This window comes from Sebastes umbrosus, chromosome 24, assembly GCF_015220745.1.
Source record: "Sebastes umbrosus isolate fSebUmb1 chromosome 24, fSebUmb1.pri, whole genome shotgun sequence".
Lineage (NCBI taxonomy): Eukaryota > Metazoa > Chordata > Actinopteri > Perciformes > Sebastidae > Sebastes > Sebastes umbrosus.
The window spans coordinates 1660862-1679288 of NC_051292.1; the positions used below are offsets into that span (position 1 = coordinate 1660862).

Consider the following 18427-nt stretch of genomic DNA (forward strand, 5'->3'; position numbering starts at 1 on the left):
TAAACACCACTTTTCTTCATGTCCCACATCCGAGTTCTGCTAAATTCAGCATCATGTTAATAATAATAGAGCTAAAAATGTTACATCATGTGGGCCGAATGCGTTGGTGTTTGTTTATGAGTTGTAAGAAATCATAAATTATCTTTAAGGAGGAGTAGATGTTTACAGGTAAGCTTAGCTCTGTTGAATTTAACAGTATGTCAATGGAGGTTTTGCTCAGACAGTAGGAAACAGTTTACTTTATTTGCCTCGTCAGTCATTTAAAATGTAAATTAACTTATCAAATCGCTATTCACTCAGTTCATCTGATAAATGTTTTACAAAGCAGAATCTCTGATTTAGTAAAATAGTAAAATTAAATTGAACAATATGTTAATGGAGTCTGGCAGTCACTTCCCACAGTCCCCTGCGTGGGTGACGTTATTGGTTGCATATGAGGCGTTTCAGGGCAGAGATCCGTTCACAGCATCATACTTGAAACTGCATTACATTTCAATGGTACCTTTTAAAACATGTTGGTTGCACTGGAATCTAAATAATAATAAAAAAATGTCCTATTTGTAATGCTGTCTGGATGTTAGTATAATTATGTATTTTTGAATGCTGACACTGTTATGTCATTATTAAACCTGCCTGGGTGAATGCAAGGATTCATTTTGTGTGGCATTTATTTATTTTTACAAATGTACCAGTACACCAGAGCCACCTTTAGTCCTTTCATCCAGCCAATTTCTTGAAGAAAATGTTTTCGTTCTGTTGAGATTTAATCAGAACATTTGTCCTTCCTTGCAGACAATACTGCGTCCCATCAGGTAAAAATATTATTTCTTCTCATCAGTTCCTGTAATCCTTTCAGCGGATTAATAAGCGACAGTTCCATGTTCGTTAGCTCCTATGGAAGCGCAGGACGGACAGCCTCTCATTTCTAGCTCTTGTCGACAAGCATGACTCTCCGCTCAGACCACATTCGCCCAGCAAACGGATGATCTCCTCTGGAGAGAAAAGGAAAAACTTGTTATCCAGAAAGTTTCCTGCACTGAAAATCATTTTTAGAGACAACTCACCTGGATCGTTCTCAGCAATGGTAATGAGGTAGAATAACCCTTTACTGGAGAGCAACTGTGCTACCACAGGTAGAAATCTGTCGGTCACCTCTCGCCCTCGCTTTCCGCCGGCCCAGGCAGCTTCTATACCTGTACCGCCCACCTGCAAGGGAAGCACACATTGATCAAATGCTCCTCATCTGTGAGCTGAAGATGTACAGAGCTGCTGCACCACCTCTTCTGAAGGTGTCACCACGTAGGGAGGGTTGAAGAGGAGGACGTCCACTTTCTCACTTAAACGGGGCAGAAGAGTCTCCACCTGAAGGAAGAAAAGGAAGTTTAAGAATCAAAATCCTTGCACTTAAAGGGACTGTTTGTAACTTCTTAAGCGTATAAATGTACCGGGTCGGACACATGCACGCTCGCATATGCGCGCTCGCGTGTGGCCGGAGTCTCGTCTCCTCTGCCTGCTTGTCTTCACTCACACCGCATGCACTCTCGCTGTCTCGCTCCACCTCTACACGTGCATGCGCGCTCACTCCACACTGCAGAAGAGTTAGTAGCTCTGAGAATATCTAGTGAATGTACGGTGGACGTTTGTGCAGAAATAACTGCTGCAGCTGCTCCAGACCAACAGAGGTTTCCCGTGTCTTGTGAAGTGACGGGGCTCCGCAGAGAGAAACGTTATCGTCTCCGACCTTTTAGCTCACGTGCGTCGCCTCACTGTTTTGAGCGATGCTTGTTCATGTCTATGTAGAGCGAGCAAGCGCGAGCCCGACGCTGACTTTCGTTGACTTAACGGCTACAGGTGTCGCTGTTAACAAGCATTTCTGAAAGTTACAAATAGTCCCTTTAAAGCATGAAATGTGAAGGTAAAAGACTCACCAGGGATGTGAGGACAGGCTGCAGTGAAACATTGTTACAGGAAGCTGTCTTTGCTGTGCACTCTGCTGCTGCAGGATTCACATCTGTGCAACTGAGAGAGAAACACATATTTAAGATTAGAATAAGCCCATTATTTCTAAACCAGACATGGGGGGGAAAAATGTTTTTTAACTCACAGATATAGAGCTGAAGGTCCAAGCACTGATGCCAGAAAAGCTGACACCACTCCTGAGCCACTGCCAACCTCCAAACACACACAGGGGCTAGAAACAGCAGAGAAACAGACACATTCAGAGGTCATGGACAGGTGAGCAGGACATGTCCAGGTGAGCAGGACATGCACAGGTGAGCAGGACATGTCCAGGTGAGCAGGACATGCACAGGTGAGCAGGACATGCCCAGGTGAGCAGGACATGCACAGGTGAGCAGGACATGCCCAGGTGAGCAGGACATGCCCAGGTGAGCAGGACATGCACAGGTGAGCAGGACATGTCCAGGTGAGCAGGACATGCACAGGTGAGCAGGACATGTCCAGGTGAGCAGGACATGCACAGGTGAGCAGGACATGCACAGGTCAGCAGGACATGCACAGGTGAGCAGGACATGTCCAGGTGAGCTAAAGGAAACACAAAGTGTCTGACCTGATCAGCTGCAGCCTCTCTGCGTCTCTCTCCAGGGCGTCAATCAACAGAAACGAGTCCTCCGACGGCTCGTAGACGTCTCGGAAGTGTCCTCGTCCAGCGTGGGAGTACACAGGTGTGGGATGATGAGTGTGGGACATGTCCACCTCTCAGGTAACCAGCTGGGACGCTGTAACAGTCTGCAGCAGCTCCGAGCTCCTAGTAGACTTGTACACACACAGACTGTGTCTCTCTCTAGAGCTGCTTCACGTCAGGTATTGATCTCAGATGGTCCAGGTTCCGAGAGGTCGTCGGGCAGAGACTGCTTTCTGACAGTTGTTTCGCAGTTTACTAAATTACATTATCTACAACAACATGTTCAACACGTGTTAGCACGTTCACGATCCACTTCCGTGTTTTGATACGACGTCACGATGACGTACATTAACCCATTACTTGCTGTGAGTGCTGTTGGAATATATGTGTATATATATATATATATATGTGTATGTGTGTATATCTATATATATGTATGTATATACTGTATATGTGTATATATATATGAATATATATGTATATATGTATTTATACATATATATATGTGTGTATATATATGTATATATGTTTATATATGTATATGTATGTATGTGTATGTATATATATATATACATATATAAAAAAACTTGGGAGATTTCACATTTATACGTGGCATAATGTTTGTTTGTAATATTGTGATTTTAAATGAGCGTCACCATGGCACATTTCACTCAATCCTGACACTTTTGTTATTGTGATGGACTGAATGAGTGAAATATTTTAATAAAACACACTGAATTAAAGATGACTTTTTCTCCCCTCACTTCTTTATGTTGAATACAAACCTGCAACTTTTAAAGTGATTTAACACTTTTCTTTGATTACAAACACAATTTTGAGTTATGCAAACTGGAATTAACATCCAATTAGTAGCAACAAGCTGTAAAAAAAATACATAATTCAAACTAAAATATTAATTAAAAAAAAATCATATATATATATATATATATATATATATATATGTGTGTGTTTTCTGGTCGTTCATTTGTTGTTTTGTTTTTGATGAGCAATAATGCCATTTTTTATTTTATTAAATAGTACATATTTTATATCCAAATTGTGCAAATAAATCAAACTAAGCCAAACAAACACCCCTGTGCTCCACCTCCACTTGGTACAGTCTGGTTCCCTCTTGTATTAATGACATTGGATTCTTCCACTTCCTGTTTGTCAGTCGGACCTTTGATTGGGAGGAAACGAGGACCTGAGCGCGCGCTTCAAACAGGTAAGACTAAAACAATTACAAACAAACCAACAATAATCACTAACCATGCTAAAAACTCACCTTTGTGTATATGTTTTCTTCATTGTTTGACAAATATTAGTAAAAGAACTGATAACATAACACAGTTAGAGTTGCATTGATTGATTGATTGATTGATTGATTGATTGCACAGACCGGACACAGCTGTGGGAACTTTTTCTAATTGCACAACAGGCACTTTGAAATCTGACCTACTTTATTTGAATGCACTATAAATGTGCTATTTTATGATATTCTAAAATGGTGTATTTTTTTTTATATTTCTGCATACTGGTGGATTCAGGGTCTGAAATGAACGTTTTTGTATGCCACTTCTGAAATATAGGTTTTAAAATGGTAAACTCTGAGTCAGTGGTACCAGGCTGTAGAATTATGTAATATATCATGTAACCTTAATGCATGACTATGTTTGGTAACACTTCATTTTGGAATTACTGCCAAATTACCCCAATATTCACCTAAAATTACTTTATTACAAACATAATTTAATAATTATATGCTAAAATAGTATATAATCTTTAAAATAGGGCCTTTAGGCGCTGCTCTTCATCGGAGGTGGAAAACCAAAACTAATAAAAGACACAAATCTCACCATTATGAATTGTGTATTGTCAACACAGATGTAACCTGGAAGCTAATGTCATGTTTCAGGGAGTTTTTAAAGAAATTTAAAAGAAGTTATTTGCTAATTATCATCAATATACCAGCAGACATGGAAATAAAGCAGATCAATTAACTTTGTGTTCTTTACCCTGGAAATGTATTAAATAAATTACCAGCTATTGAGAAATAGCAGAATATAATTATGAAATAATGTTTATAATAAAGTAATTTTCAATAAATTTATAGGTAAATATTGGGGTAATTTGGCAGTAATTCCAAAGAAATTTCAAATAGGTTACTTGCTAATTATCACCTAACTACCATGAAATTTGTGGACCTGTAAAATGAAGTGTTACCATATATTTAATTTAGGCTTGAGAATTGCTTTTTAAAAATAATATTTCTTAATATAAGGAAAACCTGTCTGCCATGGTGGCAGGTGACCTGAAAATTGATTGGTGATTTCTCCTATTCTAAAATGGTGTGTTTGAATATTTCTGCATGCTGGGGTCCCTAAACAGTCTTGGATTACATAAATTGGGTATTGAGAGGACATCACTAAAGAAATGAGCAAAGTAAAAATATGGTTTGATATAAAAACATTAAACTTGAACAAAACTAAAGTAATGTTATTTGGTAAATTGTAGAGTTAATATTAATTATAGTTAATTGTTCAATTTAGCACTTAATCTGTGTAACAAATGGTTTCAACCCAAAAATTGCTGCAACAACTTATGAGACATAATAATAATCACAGACTTATATCATAATGTTGTAAGCCCTTATACTTTTTTTTCATCTGTCCTGCAGCTCGGAGTCCAGTGTTGTCCCACCTGTCTTCGTCTCTTCAGGGCCTGTGGACCATCCGAGCCTTTGGAGCAGAGGAGAGGTTCCAGAAAGCCTTCAATGCCCAGCAGGACCTGCACTCAGGTTCTCCTCAGCCTCAGCACCTTTACATTCACTGCTCATCAATATGAAGCGTTTGTGAGCTGCGTCAGTGCAGTGTCTATAATCTATGTCCTCGTCCTGAACAGAGGCCTGGTTACTGTTGCTGACCACTTCTCGCTGGTTCGCTGTCCGTCTCCACGGCATCTGCTCCATCTTTGTTACCGTCACCACCTTTGGCTGCCTGCTGCTCAGAGACCGTAAGGAAGAATTTTAATCTTCTCATATTAAAGTGATAGTTTGGGTGTTTTGAAGTGGGGTTGTATGAGGTTCTTCTCCATAGTCAGTGTGTTATCTACAGTAGATGGAGTTTGGAGAATCAGACAGGAGTACCAGAACGGGAGCAAAGCAATGCACTGCTGTGGACGGGGCCGGCAGCAAAACGGATTTTAGAAACATGAAAAAAATCAGTTTAAGTGTATGCTATATTTAGAATATAAGGAAGGCTCTGGAGGAGGTCAGTATCCAATCAGCACACTCCAGCAGTTGATCTTCTAGCTTCCATTGTCATGTGCGTCAGGCAATCACTCACTCAGCGTTCCCTGCAGGTGCAGCTGAAGTCCGCGGTGGAGGAGCTGCCGGGCAGTTGGAGACGGTTCTGGCCGAGTCGGGCTCCAACTTCAGCGTGGGCCAGAGGCAGCTGGTGTGTCTGGCCAGAGCCATCCTGAGGAAGAACTGCATTCTGGTCATCCACGAGGCCACGGCCAACGTGGACCCCAGGTACTGTTGACACAACTCACCTCATTGGCAAAAAATGCATGCAGTAGTACTGTGTACTCCGTTTTTATTCCTCCTATTAGTTTGTCTTCAAAGCTTCCTGTTGTAGCTGCTGGTCCTGCTGTAGCAAACGTGCAGTGAAAGCAAGTATGTTGGTGCTTTTAGACGTAGCTCTGATCTGCATGTTAGAAAAGGGAGGCATTTTTCATCTGGTAATTAGAACTGTATCAAAACATAGAACATCAAACCACATCAAACCACTAGTGCAGCAGATACAAACTCAAAAAATCCCGCCAACAAAAGCTTATTGTTCTTATCAAAGACTTTATTCATTTTACTCGTGGCTCAGGTAGTAAAATGCATTTCTTTAACATCTCTACCGTGTCTCTGCAGGACAGATGAGCTGATCCCTCATCGTCTCAACACCATCATAGACAGCGACAGGATACCGGTGAGTCCTCTTACGCATAGATTCTAGAAAAGAGTTCTTGTTTATCATCATAAAGGTCATAATAGGTCATGTATAGAGCAGATTAGTAATCAATCATTACTAAATATCAAAATATGGATCTAGAATTAATAACTCAAAATTAGGAATCATAAACCCATGAATTGTCGTAAAATGTGAAGGAGAGTGATGATAGTCAGCAATCACAATTCACCTTTATATCCAATTCAATTATTTCATTTAGGACGGCACCCAATTTTGAAAAAGAAACAGGGTAAACTTCAAAATTTCATATTAATCAATTGAGTCTCATTGAGTTCTTGCACATGGTGAACAGTGATTTTAGTTGTTTATAAACACACAAATCAAGTAACCAAGTTCTTTATAAAATTAAATGTTTATTTGACTAACTACTTTACCGTACTACTAACAGAAAATAATTGAATAAATATAAAACAAAGGTAATAAAATTAATAAAGGATAATTGAAGGAACACAGTTAATACAAAGAATACTAAAAAGTCATAGTAAAGTATTCCATAAAAAAGTCATAGTTTATTATGAATATAAAAATGTCATAAAAAGTCATCGTATGGTATGTCAAAAAAATCACAGTCACAGTATAGTATGCCATAAAAAAAGTCATAATTTATTATGTATATAAAAATGTCATAAAAAGTCATAGTATGTCATAAAAAAGTCACAGTATAGTTTGTCATTATATTGTCATATAAAAATCTCAAAGTATCGTATGTCATAAATAGTTATCGTATGTCATAGTACAGAATTCCATAAAAAAGTCACAGTATGGCATGCTATAGTTTAGTTTGTCATTAAATATCATATAGTATGTCACAAAAATGTCTTACAATAGTATGATATAGCATATTATGCCATAAAAATGTGATGGTATGTCATTATAAAGTCATAGTATAGTAGGTCATAAAATGCATGTATAATATGTCAAAAGAATAGTCATATAGTATGTCAAAAAAATCATTAAAAAGTCATAGTATAGTTTTTCAAAAAATATAGTCATATAGTATGTAAAAAAAATCATAAAAAGTCATATTATCGTACGTTGAAAAAAAAGTCATGGTATAGTATGTCGAAAAAAATTAATAGTATAGTTTGTCAAAAAAAGTCATTGTACAGTTTGCCAAAAAAATAGTCATAGTATAGTTTAGTTTATTGAAATAATTCATAAAAAAGTCATAGTATAGTATGTCAAAACAATTGTCTTACTACAGTATGTCCAAAAAAAGTTAAAAAAAAAATAAAAAATTCATGGTATAGTATGTCAAAAAGAAATTATAAAAAAAAATAGCATAGTATGTCGCAAAAAAAACATAAAAAGTAATAGAAAAGTATGTAAACATTTTTTGCCATAATATAGTATGTAAAAACAATCATTAAAAAGTCATAGTATAGTATGTTGAAAAAAGGTCATGGTATAGTATGTCGAAAAAAATCATAGTATACTATGTTGAAAAAAAAATTAATAGAATGTCAAAAACAAAGTCATAGTATAGTATTTAAAAAAAATAGTCCTACAACATTATGTCAAAAAAAGAGTAGTATAGTATGTCGAAAAAAAAATATAAAAAGTAAAAGAATAGTATGTAAAAAAAAAATAGCCATAATATAGTATGTAAAAACAATCATTAAAAAGTCATAGTATAGCATGTCGAAATAAAAAGTCATAGTACAGTATGCCTAAAAAGTCATAGTATATTATGTTAAAAAAATAGTCATAGTATGTAAAAAACAATCATTAAAATTTCATAGTATATTATGTAAAAAAAAGTCATTAAAGTCAGAGTATAGTACGCTTTTCCTGTGCGAGTATCTGTAGAAGTTATTCTAAAACTGTAATCATAGTTGTGTAGTATTTGTAGAAGTTACTCTATAACTGTAATCATAGTTGTTGTTTTAGGCTCAGAATGTGTTTGTGAATGTGATGCAAATCTCATGTCTTCCTTCTCTTCTTTTCTCCCCAGATGAGTGCAGAGTCTTCTGACCACAACTGAGGATGACGGCCTTTCTTCGCTGACTTCATCCACGTCTTCTTCTGTTTCTTCTGCTGAATGCAGACGATGTACCCAGATGGGTCGGAGGGGGTCATGCAGGAGAAATGCAGGGGTTTTTCAAAATTCAATCACATATATATATATATATATATATATATATATATATATACGTATGTAGAGAAAAAGGCATAAATGTCATAGTATAGTATGTCGAAAAAAATAGAAAAAAAACATACTAAAATATGTTGAAAAAAATAAAAAGTCATAGTATAGTATGTCGAAAATAGTCATATTATAGTATGTGGAAAAAATAAAATATAATGAAATTATAGTATGTAGAGGAAAAGGCATAGGGCAACTTGCGTCATAGTATAGTATGTATACTGTCAAAAAATGTAATATAGTCATAGTATAGTATGTTGGAAAAATTGCGCCACAGTATAGTATGCTCTAAAAATACATGTATTTATTGTATTGTATGAGGAAAAAAATGAAATATAGTCATAGTATAGTATGTAGAGAAAACAATGTGTCATAGTATAGTATGCTCAAAAAATATGTCATAGTACAGTATGATCTAAAAAATACGTCATAGTATAGAATGTTCTAGAAATACATCATAGTATAGTATGTTGGGAAAAAATGAAAGTCATACGAAATGTATATTTGAAAAAATAAAATAGTCATAGTATGTAGAGAAAAACGCATAAATGTCATATATCGAAATAAATGGCATAGTATAGTATGTCGAAAAAAATGTCATGGTATAGTATGTCGACAAAAATGGCATAGTATAGTATGTTAAAAAAAAGTCATAGTATAGTATGTTGAAAAAAATGTCATAATATAGTATGCTCTAAAAATATATCATTGTATAGTATGATCTAAAAATACGTCACAGTATAGTATGTTGAAAAAAATAAGTCATGAAATGTATGTTTAAAAAAATAAAAAGTCATAGTATGCTCTAGTATGTAGAAAAAAATCCGTCATAGTATAGTATGTCGAAAAAAATACTGTACTGTACTGTATGTAGAGAAAAATGCATAAATGTCATAGTATGTTGAAAAAGATATAGTATAGTATGCTCTACAAATACGTCATAGTACATAGCATAGCTTTTCATGGTACAACAGTTTATTCAAACAACACGGCAACAACACACAACATTAATCACACATTTAAAGCAGTTGTAAAAAGGTGAGGTTTGTTTTGTGATTTCAACAGACTGGCGCAGTCTCGGACGTGTTTGGGGAGCGACTTCCAGAGGGACGGGACAGCTACGGAGAATGCTCTGTCGCCCCAGGTCCAGTGCTTGGAGACAGTAGCCGAGGCTGCAGGAAGGAGTGTGGCGGTAGTATGTTGGGGGGGAAAAAAATGACTCTTTTTCAACATACTATGAATTTTTATCTTTCGATTAACTATACTATGACTTTTTTTCAACACACTGTAAAATTAAAAATGACAAAGTACATAGTTTAGCTTTTCATGGTACTTAATGACACTTTACTCTGGTTAAAATGATCATAGCAAACAACACGGTAAAAATATTCAAACACAACATTCAAGATTCAAGCCCTTTATTGTCATCGTGCAGTACAACGAAATGAGATTGTGACAATCCCATAGGTGCTAATGAAAAGATAATACAATAAAAAAAATAGATAATACAATCTAAAAATTCAATATGTATATTGGTGAGATGACAGTTTTGCCAGATTACATTAATCACACATAATCACAAAGCAGTTGTAAAAATGCGAGGTTTGTTTTGTGATTTGAGCAGATTGGTGCAGTACACATCCGCGTTTGGGGAGCGACGGGGAAAGCTACGGAGAATGCTCTGTCGCCCCAATGCTTGGTTCTCAGCGGTTGGCATCACAAGAGGTGTGGCGGCGGAGAAGGTAAGTCATTAAAACACCACACCATAGTATAGTATGCTCTAAAAATGTCATATAGTATGTTGAAAAACTAAATTTCATAGTATAGTATGCTCTATCATAGTTTTATGGTAGTCTATCCGTATTTAATGTCTGATGGTAGTTTTTTGCTGGTAGTTTGGTATTTTGTTTGTAGTTTAAATAAACTACCATCAGACATTCCTAGTTTAATGCCAGTTAATTGTAGTTAATGTGAGATGGTAGTTTAATGCCAGATGGTACATAAATGTCTGATGGTAGATAATTCTTAGTTTAATGCCAGTTAATCGTAGTTCAATGTCTGATGGTACTTAAATGTCTGATGGTAGTTTTTTCCAAGTCTTTTGTCCTAATCTTTCTTTTTTTTTCCCCTGTTCGTAGTTTGTTCGTAGTGTAGGGGCCTCACCAGGTCCTGGGCGATAAAGAAGTGGCCTAAGGACCCCGTTCTTCACCAAGGAAAAGTGCACACCGCCTTTTCCTTCATTTCTGGCTGCTTTCCCATCCGCTGCCACACGGAGGATCAGCCCTTCCGTTCATCCGCATCATAATGGCCCGTTATTGTCCGAGCCTGCGCGACGATATACGCCACTATCGCTTTGGAGAAGTGATTCAAGTAAGAGGCTTGTGTCTGGGCAGAGACTAGTGAAATTGTGTATTCTAATACGTTAATAACTATTGTTGATTTGTACTAAACGTACGGACCGCTGAGTCCATTTGTTTGCTTTACTTGCTTTGCTTGTTTGTTATGCTTTGTTTACTGTTGCTGACTGTGTGCGCCACGCTGTGGGCTTCTCCTTATGTTAGCTTCTGCCAAAACGTGAAGATCTGTAGCTGTAGTTTATTAGTAAAAGACCAGTGCACGGCTGGCAAACGTGATCACAAACACACATTCTCTTGCTTTTGTGTTTTGCTTGATTCTAGTTTAGTGCTTAGAGCTGCCTTGTAGAATATCCATTTGTTTATTGAAAGTGTTGTTAATCATTAATTACTACTGTTTAATAACTATTGATTTAGATTGATATTACTATATTTAAATAAATGGTCTTACTTTAAATAGCAGTTGGCTGTGTTTATTGTGCATTTGTATTGCGGTAACAGCCGGTTGTGAGAGTTAGTGCTCGGATTCACCCTTCACCGTTCATCTCCTAAGTGTAAAGTAGTGTTTAAATACTGGCATTTGGAGTGAACAATCCCCTTATGAGACTGGATTAACGTTTTGGTTATTGGTCCCTGATTCCAGGGCGGTGCCCCGTTCATTATTAATGTTTATTGATAATTGTTATTTATTAATTAGCTAATAACCAAACCTGTTCCCTACAGTATGTTTTTTTGTAGTTTGTTTGTTTTCTACTAAGAATAAAGTGCCATATTCTAAGCCGGATGGTAGAATTCAGAGACTTGATTAAAGACTGTGTGTGCGCGCTTTAGTATTTTTGACAGGAAAGGTAGTATGCGGTAGGATTGGTACTTTTAGCTGTCGGCCGCAGGCCGAGTCAGTCAGGCTCAGAGAAGCGATTACCGACGGTTGAAATGTTATCGGTAAGTATAAGGTCAATGTGTTTGGAGCGAGCAGACTAGAGGAAGAATAATGAGTTGCGCCACTGATGTTTTGATCAATAGTGTTTAAACTGGAGGAGAAAGAGAGCGCAGCTGGTGCGGTGTTTTGTGGACAGATTTCAGTCAGGGCTAGTACTTACTTCAGTTTGTTTATGTGCTATTAAGTTATAAAAAGCACAAATAGAATTAATAAATAAAATCGAGTAAAACACCGCTTGCTTAATTGTTTTAAATGGGTTTTGTATTTCCTATTTATGTACAGAATATATAAACTGAATGTCTCCTACTACTAGCCTTTGTGAAAAACAATTTCTGTTATTTTAACTTTATTCCAATTATTTTATGGATCTCAGTTGCCACCTTTTGGTAATATGGCGGGCTCTGGTTTCTGGGCTCTGGTTTCTGGGCCCTGGTTTCTGGGCTCTGGTTTCTGGGCTCTGGTTTCTGGGCCCTGGTTTCTGGGCTCTGGTTTCTGGGCTCTGGTTTCTGGGCCCTGGTTTCTGGGCCCTGGTTTCTGGGCTCTGGTTTCTGGGCCCTGGTTTCTGGGCCCTGGTTTCTGGGCTCTGGTTTCTGGGCTCTGGTTTCTGGGCCCTGGTTTCTGGGCCCTGGTTTCTGGGCTCTCGGTTTCTGGGCCCTGGTTTCTGGGCCCTGGTTTCTGGGCCCTGGTTTCTGGGCTCTGGTTTCTGGGCCCTGGTTTCTGGGCTCTCGGTTTCTGGGCCCTGGTTTCTGGGCTCTCGATTTCTTGGCCCTGGTTTCTGGGCCCTGGTTTCTGGGCCCTGGGTTTCTGGGCCCTGGGTTTCTGGGCCCTGGGTTTCTGGGCCCTGGGTTTCTGGGCCCTGGGCCCTGGTTTCTGGGCCCTGGGTTTCTGGGCCCTGGGTTTCTGGGCCCTGGGCCCTGGGTTTCTGTGCCCTGGGTTTCTGGGCCCTGGGTTTCTGGGCCCTGGTTTTCTGGGCCCTGGGTTTCTGGGCCCTGGGTTTCTGGGCCCTGGGTTTCTGGGTAATAGCTTGAGTCTGAATACTTATGTCAATGTGATATTTCAGTTTTTCCTTTTTAATACATTTCTAAAATTCTGTTTCCACTTTGTCATCATGGTGTATTGAGTGTAGATTGATGAGGGACACAAATAATTTTATGGATTTTAGCATAAAGCTGCAACATATCAAAATGTGAAAAAAAGTGAAGGGGTCTGAATACTTTCTGAAGGCACTGTATGTAAAGCAAAACTCTGAGACGAACAAACTGTATCTTATTAAATAAAACAGATGTTGTCAAACTGTCGACATCTCACGGCTTTGGTTTGACCTCCCGGTCACATTAGTAACCTGTCTCCTTCTTGTCTTCAGATGACGTCAGTGGAGAGAGTGGTGGAGTACACTGAACTGGAGAGCGAAGCACACTGGGAAACCCAGAAGCGTCCTCCTCCCGATTGGCCCAGCAAAGGCCTGGTGACCTTCGACCGGGTCAGCTTCTCCTACGGCGGCGACGGTGCTGCAGAACCTGAAAGCAATGTTCCGACCCAAAGAGAAGGTCAGCCGTCTTTAGTCTTCAGAGGACTGAATTCATCACGTTCAACCTAAACTAATACATTAAACCAGATTCTTCTCTCCTGTGCTTCAGGTTGGTATTGTGGGGTGAACCGGTGCTGGGAAAAGCTCTCTGGTCTCAGCTCTGTTCCGCCTGGCTGAACCTCAGGGGAAGATCTACATCGACGGGGTTCTGACCTCTGAGATCGGCCTCCACGACCCGCGCCAGAAGATATTCATCATTCCTCAGGTAGACATCAACTCACCTCCTCTTATTGGCTGTTAAAACGCACACACGCAGAGGAAACAATCTGGGGACGTCCCGATCAAGTTGTTTTGGTTCCGATTCTTATATTTACCTAAAGGTTGATTCAATATGAATCAATCAATCAATCAATTATTAATATTGATAGGTATCTTTAGATTTTAATGGTACTTACTACTCTTGCCAATACTGCTTATTGATCCGGTACTTTAACGGTACTCTGAACGATTTGTTTTTCTTGTTTTTAGAGAAAAAATGAAAGAAATTAATAACAGGATTAACATTGCTTTATTTTGTCATAAATAATGTATATACATTAACATTCGAGGAGCAACTGCAACAGTATTGTTTAGAACAAATCACTGATAATGTGATAATTAAAATGTAAAATAGTAAAAAATATTTCTAGTATAAGAAGCGGTCATGTTTTGAACAAATCACTATTATAAACTATAATGTGAGGGTGAATTGGGCAACTAGGGATGAAGGAAAACGTCTGTTGAAAACGGTACATTTCTCCACCTGTATCTTATCAGATACACGCTTTGGCTCGATGTTTTTGACAGATATCTTGTTTTTCCGCCCTTACATGCAAAAAACTTGTCGCTCTTTTGGCAACAATCATTGTCTGCATCGACTAAACTGAAGCAGAACCACATTTTGGACCGGTTTGTTCTCTACGCCACTGTCGCTAAGAGCCGGGTCTCTTTGACGACAGGCCAAAAGAGAGATCTCTCCTCTGGATTGGAAAATGCATCATTGACGATTGTTTTAATTTTATAACAAATTACAAACAGAGTTTGCGAGTTCAAAGGCGCAAGATAACGTTAATGTGGCCGAAATAAATAGGAAATACATTTTAGTAATTAAGTAGCGTTCAGTAAAGATCAGATGGGATTCGGCTCTCACGGCACGTCCGTTTCTCCTCTCTGCTACACTGCTTTGCTGTGGCCTATTTCAGAATAAGGGCTATTAACCTGAGCCCAAAACAATTGACCAATTCCAAAGGTTAAAATAGCTGGAGACTCAACTACATTAAAGTCCTCCCTCTCCCCTGTTTTCCAGGACCCAGTGTTCTTTACAGACTCCACGAGGAAGAGCTCCAGCAGCCGGCGCGTCTGTCCACAGCCGTCCTCAAGAAGAACCGCATCCCGGTCATCGACGAGGCCACGCTCAACGCGGACCCCAGGTACCGCTGACACAACTCGCCTCACCGGCAGGGGAAAAATGACGCATACTGCACCAGAACTGCACACAATGTGACCTTTTATTTTTTTCACCATCAAAAGTGTAATGTTCTTATCAAAATCTTTATTCATTTTACTTGTGGATTTATTTAACATCTACGACGCGTCTCTACAGGACAGAAGAGTCGATCCAAAGAACCATCCGGGACAAGTTCAGAGAATGCACCGCGCTCACTGTAGCTCATCGTCTCAACACCATCATATACAGCGACAGGATGCCGGCGAGTCCTCCTACTCATAGACTCTAGAAAAGAGTACTTGTTTATCACCATACAAGTCATCGTATAGTACGTTATGAAAAAGACAGCGATGTACATTAAATTTGCCTCGGCGGAGGTCATACTACAGTATGTTGAAAAAATTGTCATAGTATGCTCTAAAAATACATCACAGTATATGTTGAAAAAAGTCGCTTAGATGAAATTCAACTTTATTGTCATTGCACATAGTACAACTGAAGAAGCTATGTTGCTTGCGGTGGCATGAAAGAGTAGCAGAACAAGCTGTGAAGTAGAGGATAGGAAGGTAAGTCACACCTGCTGTGATTAGCGATTAGTGATTGGCAGTGGCTCGTTGTCAAGTTGAGCAGTGTGTTTGGTTTCCGAGCGCTGCGATTGGCTGGTTTGCAATCTGGAATAAGTGCAGTCAGCTGTTGTGCAATCTGGAACAAGCACGGTCAGCTGTTGAGCAATCAGTCCGGGGCGAGTTCAGGTGCAGTTGCCGGCACATAAGCCGGCAGTTTGTGGAGCGACAGCGGAAGCGGCAGTCGGGTTGCGCATAGACGACATTGTTGCTCAGACGCTCATTTTGCAAAGACAGATCTATGCAAAGAACTGTCTTAGCAAACTTCGGTCTTCGCAAAATGAGCGTCTGAGGAAAAGGGCGAGGGCACGGGGCTATGCCACAAGTGCTGCCGGATTTTCTCCAGGTTTGTCTTGTTTTTTCCTGCATTCTCTTGATACCATGTGCCTGACATGTGCTACAAACATTTGCCTGTCTTTCAGAGTCCTTCAATCCTGAACCAAACCTCATGGCTGCTCTTTGTCTGAATCCTTTCTTCTCACCCTTGGACCAAAAGAACCTGCGCAAACAACTTCTAAGGCTTCAGCCTTAGTTACGCAAGTGACTATCTTTTTTGAAATTCCTGCTTGGCACAATTTAGTTCTCATGTGCAATGACTAAACCCTTTGTCTGTCTCTTAACCTCTGCACAGAAGAACCTGCAAGAGTTTGACCGAGCGCAATATTCTACAAGTTTGTATTCTCCTTTGTCTGTATTGTTCTCTTGCCTAACATGTGCTATACCCATTTCTCTGTCCGTCCTAGACCGGACTGCATGGCTGCCCTTTGTCTGAATCCTCTCTTCTCAACCTCGCAACAAAAGAACTTCTTCTGAGGTAAAAGACCTTACTTTTTAACCTTCCTACTGCTAACCCAGACTTAAACTTTAGTGCCAGCAACTGAAGTCTCACTTTGCCCGCAGGAACAAACCGAGACCTCTGGAGAAACAAAGGATTGACCCAAAACGCTTTTCTTCCGTGGACTGGGTAAAGTACCTGGTCCTGCCTTAGCGAGAGACTGTTTAACCTCTGTTGATGTACATTTACTGATTTCATTAAATACTCTTTATTGCCTTTTGTGTGTGTGACTATTTGTAGTTAGGAGATTTGGGTAGACGTGTTTAGTTAAGCTTCACACAGAGAAAAGTTCTTGTGTGCTAACTTAGTTATAATGGATTAAACCAGTGGACCCTATTTTCAGTTAAGCTGTGGTTTAGGCTGCTGAAATTACAATTGGAGAAATGTGCGGGGGTCTTGCTGTTCAGTTGCAACTGTGGGACTTTTTCAAGTACCTGCAAGTTAGAGATTACTTTAAGAAAAAAAATTACAAAGCATCAAAACAAACAATTTGATTACTGTATTCAGTAATCAAATTGTTTGTTTTGACAGTTTGTATTTTTTTCTGAGAGAGAAAAACAAAAACCCACACCCACCCAGGACCCAGGGCCCAGAAACCCAGGGCCCAGAAAGTTTCTGGGCCCTGGGTTCCTGGTTTTCTGGGCCCTGGTTTTCTGGGCCCTGGGTTTCTGGGCCCTGGTTTTCTGGGCCCTGGTTTTCTGGGCCCTGGGTTTCTGGGCCCTGGGTTTCTGGGCCCTGGGCCCTGGGTTTCTGGGCCCTGGTTTTCTGGGCCCTGGGTTCCTGGGTTTCTGGGCCCTGGGTTTCTGGGCCCTGGGTTTCTGGGCCCTGGTTTTCTGGGCCCTGGGTTTCTGGGCCCTGGGCCCTGGGTTTCTGGGCCCTGGGCCCTGGGTTCCTGGGTTTCTGGGCCCTGGGTTTCTGGGCCCTGGGTTTCTGGGCCCTGGGCCCTGGGTTCCTGGGTTTCTGGGCCCTGGGTTTCTGGGCCCTGGTTTTCTGGGCCCTGGGTTTCTGGGCCCTGGGTTCCTGGGTTTCTGGGCCCTGGGTTTCTGGGCCCTGGGTTTCTGGGCCCTGGGTTTCTGGGCCCTGGGTTTCTGGGCCCTGGGCCCTGGGTTTCTGGGCCCTGGTTTTCTGGGCCCTGGGTTTCTGGGCCCTGGGCCCTGGGTTTCTGGGCCCTGGGTTTCTGGGCCCTGGGCCCTGGGTTTCTGGGCCCTGGTTTTCTGGGCCCTGGGTTTCTGGGCCCTGGGTTTCTGGGCCCTGGGCCCTGGGTTCCTGGGTTTCTGGGCCCTGGGTTTCTGGGCCCTGGGCCCTGGGTTTCTGGGCCCTGGGTTCCTGGGCCCTGGGTTTCTGGGCCCTGGTTTTCTGGGCCCTGGTTTTCTGGGCCCTGGGTTTCTGGGCCCTGGGCCCTGGGTTTCTGGGCCCTGGGTTTCTGGGCCCTGGGCCCTGGGTTTCTGGGCCCTGGGTTTCTGGGCCCTGGGTTTCTGGGCCCTGGTTTTCTGGGCCCTGGGTTTCTGGGCCCTGGTTTTCTGGGCCCTGGTTTTCTGGGCCCTGGGTTTCTGGGCCCTGGGCCCTGGGTTTCTGGGCCCTGGGTTTCTGGGCCCTGGGCCCTGGGTTTCTGGGCCCTGGTTTTCTGGGCCCTGGGTTTCTGGGCCCTGGTTTTCTGGGCCCTGGGTTTCTGGGCCCTGGGTTTCTGGGCCCTGGTTTTCTGGGCCCTGGTTTTCTGGGTTTCTGGGCCCTGGTTTTCTGGGTTTCTGGGCCCTGGGTTTCTGGGCCCTGGTTTTCTGGGCCCTGGGTTTCTGGGCCCTGGGCCCTGGGTTTCTGGGCCCTGGTTTTCTGGGCCCTGGTTTTCTGGGTT

The 18427-nt window shown here is 40.8% G+C and overlaps 2 protein-coding genes and 3 long non-coding RNA genes across 9 annotated transcripts; 2 read left to right on the top strand and 3 right to left on the bottom strand.

The window, feature by feature from the left end:
- Nucleotides 1-454: 454 nt before the first annotated feature.
- Nucleotides 455-2979, bottom strand: n6amt1 (N-6 adenine-specific DNA methyltransferase 1). Its single transcript, XM_037762027.1, has 6 exons — nt 2570-2979; nt 2105-2191; nt 1929-2019; nt 1279-1362; nt 1065-1206; nt 455-992 (listed from the first exon to the last, which is right to left on the bottom strand). The coding sequence occupies exons 1-6, from the start codon at nt 2707-2709 to the stop codon at nt 886-888; spliced, it is 651 nt and encodes a 216-aa protein (XP_037617955.1). The 5' UTR covers nt 2710-2979; the 3' UTR covers nt 455-885.
- A 765-nt stretch (nt 2980-3744) lies between these two features.
- Nucleotides 3745-10598, top strand: LOC119483668 (multidrug resistance-associated protein 4-like). Of its 5 annotated transcripts, XR_005205766.1 has the most exons (8): nt 3745-3869; nt 5322-5441; nt 5546-5656; nt 6005-6095; nt 6154-6176; nt 6567-6624; nt 9878-9996; nt 10538-10598. XR_005205766.1 is itself a non-coding variant. In XM_037762028.1 (7 exons), the coding sequence occupies exons 1-6, from the start codon at nt 3785-3787 to the stop codon at nt 6578-6580; spliced, it is 444 nt and encodes a 147-aa protein (XP_037617956.1). In that variant the 5' UTR covers nt 3745-3784; the 3' UTR covers nt 6581-6624; nt 8621-8653. The 5 variants fall into 5 exon arrangements, 3 of the variants coding, with proteins under 3 accessions (XP_037617956.1, XP_037617958.1, XP_037617957.1); XM_037762028.1 differs by lacking the exons at nt 9878-9996; nt 10538-10598 and adding an exon at nt 8621-8653; XR_005205767.1 differs by lacking the exons at nt 6005-6095; nt 6154-6176.
- A 242-nt stretch (nt 10599-10840) lies between these two features.
- LOC119483673 lies at nt 10841-12266 on the top strand. The gene is made up of 3 exons (XR_005205771.1): nt 10841-10962; nt 11905-12112; nt 12148-12266. It is a non-coding gene; the product is annotated as an uncharacterized LOC119483673 (long non-coding RNA).
- A 1649-nt stretch (nt 12267-13915) lies between these two features.
- LOC119483675 lies at nt 13916-14151 on the bottom strand. Its single transcript, XR_005205773.1, has 2 exons — nt 14090-14151; nt 13916-14008 (listed from the first exon to the last, which is right to left on the bottom strand). It is a non-coding gene; the product is annotated as an uncharacterized LOC119483675 (long non-coding RNA).
- Nucleotides 14152-15295: 1144 nt separating this feature from the next.
- On the bottom strand, nt 15296-16391 carry LOC119483674. Its single transcript, XR_005205772.1, has 3 exons — nt 16373-16391; nt 16189-16254; nt 15296-15389 (listed from the first exon to the last, which is right to left on the bottom strand). It is a non-coding gene; the product is annotated as an uncharacterized LOC119483674 (long non-coding RNA).
- Nucleotides 16392-18427: the final 2036 nt, after the last annotated feature.